The sequence below is a fragment of the Benincasa hispida genome, chromosome 3 (genome assembly GCF_027475165.1).
Source record: "Benincasa hispida cultivar pf3 chromosome 3, pf3_genome.v1.1, whole genome shotgun sequence".
NCBI lineage: Eukaryota > Viridiplantae > Streptophyta > Magnoliopsida > Cucurbitales > Cucurbitaceae > Benincasa > Benincasa hispida.
In genome coordinates, this window is record NC_143480.1 from 76,459,611 (window position 1) to 76,468,597 (window position 8,987).

The 8,987-nt window shown below is 33.0% G+C and overlaps 1 protein-coding gene and 1 long non-coding RNA gene across 2 annotated transcripts; both read right to left on the bottom strand.

Annotated features, from left to right (window-relative positions):
• Positions 1–369: 369 nt before the first annotated feature.
• LOC120072642 (golgi apparatus membrane protein-like protein ECHIDNA protein) lies at positions 370–5,412 on the bottom strand. The gene is made up of 6 exons (XM_039025062.2): positions 5,170–5,412; positions 4,650–4,706; positions 4,362–4,565; positions 4,190–4,249; positions 3,046–3,172; positions 370–817 (listed from the first exon to the last, which is right to left on the bottom strand). The coding sequence occupies exons 1-6, from the start codon at positions 5,182–5,184 to the stop codon at positions 729–731; spliced, it is 552 nt and encodes a 183-aa protein (XP_038880990.1). The 5' UTR covers positions 5,185–5,412; the 3' UTR covers positions 370–728.
• Positions 5,413–5,624: 212 nt separating this feature from the next.
• LOC150037536 (uncharacterized) lies at positions 5,625–8,087 on the bottom strand. Its single transcript, XR_016528805.1, has 3 exons — positions 7,833–8,087; positions 6,445–6,489; positions 5,625–6,247 (listed from the first exon to the last, which is right to left on the bottom strand). It is a non-coding gene; the product is annotated as an uncharacterized LOC150037536 (long non-coding RNA).
• Between the last annotated feature and the right edge of the window lie 900 nt (positions 8,088–8,987).

The following is an 8,987-nucleotide window of genomic DNA, read 5'->3' on the forward strand; positions in this document are numbered from 1 at the left end:
TAAGAATGAGTCAATTGACATTTTGGACTCAAAAAATGGATAATCCGTACAAATTCCCCTTAATTGAAGATAGGTGACATGTATTTTTTTTTTAATTTATTTTTTTCAATAAGAGATAGGTCATGTTATCAGGAGTCCAAACTTTTCGAGTCATTTCCAACAAAGAGCATACTTAACTTGCATCCAATTATATTATTACAATACATTAATCCAAACACTTTTTGTTAACAATTTTACTATGATTGGAGAATTTCAAAAGATAATGAAATGATAAAGATATCGTCTTTACGTAAAAAAAACAAAAAACAAAAAAAAACAAAAACAAAAAACGAAAAAAAAAAACAATAAATAAATAAATATGCACAGCCATTTTAGTTGAACATGATGATAAAGCATGCGTATAAAATGTTTCTTCCATTGGTTGTACCTAGACTATAACTATATGGATATACCAAAATTAACGTTTTGTTTTTCCCTATGGTTCACTTCATTGGATTTTCACACTACAAAACATTGGAAAAAAAGGAGTTGTACAAAATTATTCAATATTTTTCTTTGTATATCAAAAGAGAGAGAGAGAGAGAGAGAAACTCAGAAGGAACCCCAATCCAACCCAATAATACCTAAAATAATGCACATTTACATGCCATGAGAGCTGCTACTCAATATATCTCTTGTGCCATTGCATTTCTTCTTCCATCTGCTTTATTTCATATGCTATGAATGCCTCAAACAACACTGAAAGCTGATTGTAATGTAGAGGAGAACTGAGAAGCAATGGTCTGAGTGGCAAATTGCTGAAACTGCTTCTTGGCATCTGAATATAGTACAAAAGTTGCAATAATTTTAGTCAAAATCGGAATATCTTCTCCATGCGTAATAAGTCTTTTAGAAGTAAAATGTAAGGAAGAAAGGTGAAAGGTAGTAGTAAACTGTATAAGAACTCAAAATTTGAGTCAACATAGAATAACTAACTGTACATGGGAATATCTTCTCCAACCCTAATCAGTCTTAGAAGGTAATGTTTATTTCCTTGAAAATGTAATCCATCAATGGTAATCTAAAAAGTTGACCCCATTTGATTACATTTGTTGTTGTCTACCCGTGTTCTGTAATCGTAATGAAAAGTGTGGCCCATAGCCAAATATGTAATCAATAAACACAATCCAATTGCAGAGCTAAGGATAATCAATCTAATTGCATTTGAAAATTACATGAGATCTACTAGTTTTTTAGATACTTTTGAACGATTTTCCAATTTTTTCCCTTCGTTACTATTACCGTTTTAGATACGATTACTATTATAGTATTAAAATTATGAATATATCACAGTTATTCTTACCATTACCAGTTGACTCTAAACGGTATTGGTCACGGTAACGATAAGAATACAATGATACCAATCAAAGCAAAGTAAACAACCTCAACCATAATCAAATTATATTTGTAAAATGCCCAAGTAAACTTCATCAAAAGCAATCCAATTACATTTGCAATTGATGCCTATCACAATTGATCCATCAATGGAATCCCATTATGATTACACTAATTTTGAATATAGATTGGTAATCATGGCCTAAAATATAAAGAAGAAAGGGGAGGGTAAAGTAATATAATGCATTAGTACAAAAATTTGAGTCAACATAGAAAGTTTATATAATGACTACTGTTGGTAACACCATGAGCCCTATGGCTCCAAATCATGGTGATGATTAGTGTAAGAAAATACCCTATGAACTTCCCGATGCCAATAACCCCGTTTGAAAGTTGTTTCACATCAATGCACAGGCACATATTTTCCCCAGTGTAATATGAACAAAAGTATGAATGAAAGAGTTAATCGTGGGATGGAGGTCTTTTGGCATTTTCTTTAACTTCAAGCTGCTTGAAGCTGCCATGCCCAGAAGCGTGGAGCTGCTGTTCATCTTTTGGTTGGTCTTCCTCTTATGTTCAAGGATTAAAAAGTTCTATGGCTACATCGGATTTAAATTATTTTTGGGGAAGTGTCTGGATTTGGAGATCCTTTTGGGGATTTATAGGATTTTATTATTTGTGGATTCCTCATAAGATTCCTTGTCTTAATTTCTTTGTAATCATCAGATTATTGTCCTTTAATCACACACTTTTAACTCAATGCGATTTTACCTCATTTTAAATGTTTCATACTGTCCAGGCAACTCGTTATGCTTCCTTATAGAAAATATAATTGTTGAGGGGTTCATTGAAGAAGTCGATGCATTGGAGATATTAGGCTCTAACCATATATATATTAGTTTTTTTGTATCAACATGTATATCTATGTGTCTAAGGGCCACACTACAAGTTACTATGGCCCACAAGCAGCATAAAGGTCAAAATGACAAACAAAACAGCGATACCTATCAACTCATATCCTCACATGCTGGTATACAAAGACTACAGTAAGTATCCTTTCCATGACGAAGATTAAAGCATCAAGTAACTCAATATATTCTAACAACCATCAAAATATAAAAACACTGAACAAATTAACAAACAGCAGGCAGGGTTTCACAATGGTCTATCTATGATTCTATCTCTTGAAGTTTAAAAACAAATTTCTAAGGCCCGTTTGGTAACCATTTTTTATTTTTTGTTTTTGGTTTTTGTTTTTGAAAATTAAGCCTATAGACACTACTTCCACCTCCAAATTTCTTCATTTGTTATCTACCTTTTACCAATGATTTAAAAAATCAAGCCAAAATTTGAAAACTAAAAAAAATAGCTTTTAAAAACTTGTTTTTTTTGGGAACTTGGCTAACAATTCAACAATTGTAGTTAAGAAAGATTCAAATCGTTGTAAGAAATGGAGAGGAAATAGGCATAATTTTTAAAAACCAAAAACAAAAAAAGACGAAATGGTTACCAAATGAGGCCTAAAAGCTTCAAAATATGTCAGAAGCTTTTTCTTAGAAAAGAATTCAGAAACTATTACCGACAGAGAGAAAACGACAATAAATCAGGTTTTTCAGTGCTTGTACAACAAACACTATAGGATTTTCATAGCTCAAGGAACTTATTACTTACCTTTACGACATTTTGTAAAGCCAATGATGTTTGCAACGCTCAAAGTCAAACAAACTCCTACGACAAGGAGATAATCAGCTTGAAACTTTATCAACGAGAATATGCCCAGCAGAGTCCATGCAACTGCCTGTTATTTATAGGTTCAGAAGTATGAGGTACGCATGAATATTGAAGATCATAAGAGAATGATGGAACTACGAAAAGGACAATTTAATCCACTGATGAGCCAAAAAATAATAATAATAATAATGGAACCAAAACACCGATCTTTGTCGGTGAAGATGTGGTAGTTCCTCTCTAACCATAGTGACCAAAGGAAAGCCCATTTAGATTAGCCATAAAACCATAATGAGCAAAGCACAGTCCATCCTTGATTTTCTTTCTTTCTTTCTTTCTCTTTGCTTTTCCCTTTTTCCTTTCTTTTATCTTTTGGTTTTCCATATATTACTTTAATATGGAAATGTAAATACCTCTTGCATGGCATAAAACATATACGCTTTTGAGACTTACGGTGATGACCCTACAACATTTATTCAAATCTATCAGTTCTAAGGTAAGTGACTAAATTTTTCTATATTTGCTTCTTGGAATAAAAGTAAATTCCAAAACACAATTATTTTCTAAATAACAAAATTCTTTTACAAGTTATTATCGAGAAAGAAATGGCTCAAAATATTAAATCTTTTGAATCCAACTATTTTCCTTCGTTTTGTTTTATTTTCTTTTTCTTTTTAAGCCCATTGTTCATGTTTAGCAAGGAATGGCATTTCTTCAGTGCAAAATAAATAAAATCCACAACATACTTTGAGGGAAAACCAAAACAAAAAAATTGGTTTTTCTCGAAAACACTCAAATAATCAGGAGTAAGTAATTACTTTAATTCCCCCACCCTGCCACCAACAAAAGATAACATAAAATTAAAGTGACTGGCCTGCCTCAAGATTTACTAAGCTTTAGACATGTATGTTAACTCTTAACTGCAATGAATAAATCATTATTCTCTTTCAGGAATCATGCCTGCTGACATTCATTCGTGTCTGTAGGATAGAGTATATTTCTCAAAATCATCTATAGCTTGTTTGATAAATTCTTGCAAACACATAATCAAATCATCACAATATTTGGGATCATAATACTTTCTTACCGTGAGGTACAAGGTCCACCAGAACAGCCAGGAATCTTTTTTGTTCATCCGAGACAATGACTAAAAAATAACAAGGGATCCATGTTCATTAGAAGCGAGAAATAAGCATTTAAATGTTTCCTGGTACATAAATGAGAAGCAAATTCTGAAAACGTCAGAACTAAACACTGACCTCTTGATCAAGGCTTTCAAATTTCCACACACTCTCACCCAGATCATTTATTTCATTCCACCACCTTAAACCAACCAATATTCGCCCACTTACATTCTTCACGACCCAAAAGTCGAGAGCAGCAAGAAAAACAGTCACCACAAAAATGATAACAAAACTATTGAAAAAGAGAGAGGAAAGAATGTAGAAAGCCAATGCTCCAGCCTGAAAAAGAAGAAGCACGATCACATAAATCCCAGAGATCATTCAAGAATGAAGTCTATTAATATCATAGTAACATAACCTTACCTTAAAAAGAACATGAAAGAAACAAGTCCTCGGGTTAGCATAATTTTCCACAGGTGACTGCAAAAGAGGGATCACATGAGTCAAACAATAGCAATAACTCTGTTATAGACCTTCCCAATCTAGAAGCCCAACGGAACCCCAATTCATAACTCATGCATCACAAACTAATACCCAATAATGCGCTCAATCCTATGCTTCAAGATAAAATGTGGGGAGGTTCTAATTTCATTCAGCGAAAATCTAAACCAGTTGAAATTCAACCATTGCTAATTTGAAAATCCTCCATAATCTGCTTATCGTCAGCTCAGATCTTACATTAATCACGAATTTTGTTCGTTCAACAGATGTGAACATTACCCCCAGCCGGAAGTTTCCGATTGGATCTAGCACTGAACAAGGGTAAGGAAGCGAGAAAATGCCTTACCCAGAAGATTAACAACATTTCTAAGCCAGAAAAGATGAAAATTAAAGAAATTGAAGATGGGGAAGGTCTAAAAATGCTGAAATTAGTGAAATGAACCTGGTTCGGATCCATGATCGGGAAATTGGGGAGAATTTGCACGAAGGAATTTGCGGGTAAGTGTAGAATTTGGCTGATTTGTTGCAGAAATAAAGCGAAAACGCCACCCCCTCCGTCGCTATGCGCTCGCCGAGGGAAATTGTACCACCACCAGAATCAAGAAAATATTTCACACCTTCGTTTAATTTGATTCGATTTCGACTCCATTTTCCGTGAAAATTTTATTTTATTATTGTTATTACTATTATTTTAATTTCTTAGTCAATTTAATTTCTCTAAGCACAAATGAAAATAGTAAAACATCTAGTCAATTTTTATCTCCTAAAAAAATATAGAAAATTACTAATATATATATATATATATATATATATATATATATATATATATATATATATATTCAAATATAACAAAATTTTACCATCAGTTTGTGATAGATACTGATAGAGTATCAACCACTGATATATGTTTATTAGCGTTTATCACAGTCTATCACAGACGGTGACATTTTGTTATATTTGAAAATATTTTCAGTCATTTTATCATTTACAACAATCAACTAACTTTAAATTTTATTAAATTAGAAATCAAAACCTAAAACGTTTGAGTTTTCGATTTTTTAATTAAAAAAAACTGATTTTTCTAATCTCTATTCTAGTTTTTTCAACATTTATTTTGAGGGCTCACATGTGATGTCACAAAAATACTCCCGAGAAAAGCAAAGAAAAAAAATCTTGGATTGTTTTTGTAACGACCGATTTTTCGAGATCTCTAAGTGGGTTATTACCAGTTTCAAAACCAAAGCTAGGTCACTATTTCACCTTAAAATAAAAATTTTCTAAATCAACAATAACTTTAACAAAACCATTTTAATAAAACCTAAAACCAATATTTAGTTCTGGATCCCTAAACTTTTATTTAAAATGAAACGTTTAAATCGAAAACTACTTAACACAATAATTTTAATTTAAACATTCAAAATATGTTGAAAACACGACTCTAACAAAAGCATTGTCTCTATTCCCATGACATAGTCAGCAGATCTCCTCATTAAGTGCCTCGGATATGTTCTTGCCTTTATCTGAAAAAAAATATTTTAAGAAGAGGTGAGTATTTAAAATACTCATTAGGTAATTCTATTACTAGGGCTAGACAATGCAATCACATGCAACTGAATATTTGCAATTAGCCAAACCTAATCGATGTACTAAAGTTGAACATGGATGGTCATCTAAGTAAACAATTGAACTCATTCTACCATAGGTGAGATGTACTCACACAATCTAGTGAACTCGAAGGAGCACAAACCTCTATCGGGTGACCCTGAAAGAACACAAACATTTAGTGAATCTGAAGGATCACAAACTTTTAGTGAACCTAAAGGAACACAAACCTCTAGTGAACTTGAAGGAACACAAACCTTTATCTCGTATACACAATAATAGTCACTAAATGAACTAACATTTGTCATGCATAAGGGTCCCACAATAGAAAATCATAGCATAATACCTCAAAATAATTCATAGCATGCTTTACAAAACTTGTTCAATCATGAAAATGAATATCATATGACTATCTTAAAATTGTTTGGCAAAATTAAAAATATTTATTTATTTTTTCTACCATATTAGCGTTCTAGTAGTAGAGTTACTTACCTCAAAATTAAGACTAAATATTATTAACTAAGTACATCAACCTTCTTTTGATTTAGAGAAACCTTGAATCAAATCATAAACATGAGCCAAATCAACCTTTAATCTTTAGGCCCAACTCCAAACTTAAATTCATTACAAAAGTTTCTAAATAACTTACCCAACATATAGCTTGCTCCAATGGGTTCCAACTTCACTAACAAAATTGAACTTGTGCATTACCACAATGAAGGGTTATAAACCCAATTTAGAGTATCATTAACCAATCTAAAAGGAGTTTGAAACCTTAATACACTAGAATAATTGTCAAAACAATCCTAATTTCGTTAGACAACAACACGAAACCTTAAAAAACTTCAATCTAGCATCCAAATTTCATTGATAAATTAAATTTAGGCCAAATTCTTAATTGGTAATACAATAACCTCCAAGAAAAACCCATAAATCACTCAATCTTATCCCAAAAACCAAGTATTTGGGTTGTTGAGCTATGGGTAAAAGTGAGTGTGGTGCGGTGTGGTGACTTGGAGGCTACTAATGGAGATGAGTTGTGGGTCTAAATTGCATAGCACAACTTGTAGTGTGTATGAGAGAGAGAGACCCATCAACAACTGGGTGACATGAGCTGAGGAAAATACTGCTTCGAGAGAGAGCGGTACAGAAAGTGATAGTAATAAGAATAAATAAGAAAGAGAAGAGCTAAGATTTAGGAAAGGAAGTTGTTTCAGTCAAACTGGGCTACTCAAACTCTTAAACAAGCGGGACATCTCCACATCGTCTTGCTCCGATAGAGTATGGTTTTGGACTGATCGACCTCTAGCTATCACGCTCTTTTGGACCTGAAGAAGGGACGACGAGTAGGGCTTGTGCCCATAAGTCTGGCAGAAGACCCTATTAGGACACCGATTGGAAAGGCGTGGTATGCTTAATCTACACTCATCTTCTTTATTGAATAGATCTACTTATACTTAGCTTCGGTATCGTACTCAAGAGAATCGGAAACAGAAAAAGTACCTGGACCTGGATCGACGTTTAGTAGTGGTGTGGATGAAAGTGACGAGTGGTGGTGACAGAATGAGAGGCGGTTAACGGTGGAGGTTTTGCTGGCAATGGACAGCGTGAGGTGAGAGAGATAAGTCAAGGGGAGGAGAGTTTGTGCTATTAGAACTTCAAAATTGAGGCCTTGTTTTATTAGTTTTCTCTTTTTTCTTTAAAACACATGTGTATGCATGCAAGGATGTTATAACTTCACTCATAATTTCAACAATCCCTCATTTCTTCTCATAAGCCGCTTTCTTGAAAACTTCATTTCATTCATCTATAAAAAAAAAAAAAAAAAAAAAAGTCTATCGCTTTCCTCTCCTTGAATCCATTTGCTTTCAATTAGAATTTCAATCAACATAACTTCGACTTCTACAAAGGTATTTCGCTTAGATTTAGGGTTTTTTTTTTAAAGTCTTTTACATTTGATAACGAAATGCTTGCCTTTTCTACCTTCAATTATATAAAGGGTTTTTTGTATGATTTCTGGTAGAACCATGGGGAAAATTTTGTTTTCAAGTGGATTTGAAATGGAAGGAACACTTTTTGAAATTCACCTAAAAATCTTGTCAGGATTCGACTTCAAATGAGAAAGCTCTTTTAAACAAATGAGGCTAAAATTTGGTAAATTTCTTAAAGAAGTAGGAGACAAAAATTTGGGGAAGCATCATGGTTTCCAAAATATTGCAGGAAGTGCTTGTTGAATAACTAATGATGTGAAAGTGCACACATATAGTTTAAAACGGTCTTGGCCCAATATCATCCTCAGGGATTTAATTTGATTAATCTTTTAGCTACTTAAAGACTATTCCAATGTTATTTAAGGAATCGACTGAAAAGAACTGAAGAGTGGGTGTTGCAAACCTCTCTCCGTCAATCAAATAATATTTATAAATCACTGAGCAAACTACTTATACTAATTAATAGTACAAGCAGCAAGTCTGAGGTCGAACCACAGAGAAACGTGGAATATTAGTTCATCAAAGCTCATTTTTAGTTAAAGTGGTAAAATGAAAGGGATTTGGTATGGATTGGATAAGTCGAAATGCATAAAAAAATAAAGTACAAGTAAAGTAAAAGATAGAAATGCAATTAATAGAAATGACCTAGCATAATGAAATTGGAATT

Bases quoted from the DNA above. Each gene is read 5' to 3' on its own strand.
- LOC120072642 (XM_039025062.2), bottom strand. The intron at 4,566-4,649 runs GTAAGGTTATGT...CTTCTTTTTCAG, and splicing joins TCTTTCATGTTCTTTTTAAG to GCTGGAGCATTGGCTTTCTA. The intron at 3,173-4,189 runs GTAAGAAAGTAT...TATAAATAACAG, and splicing joins GGTGGACCTTGTACCTCACG to GCAGTTGCATGGACTCTGCT.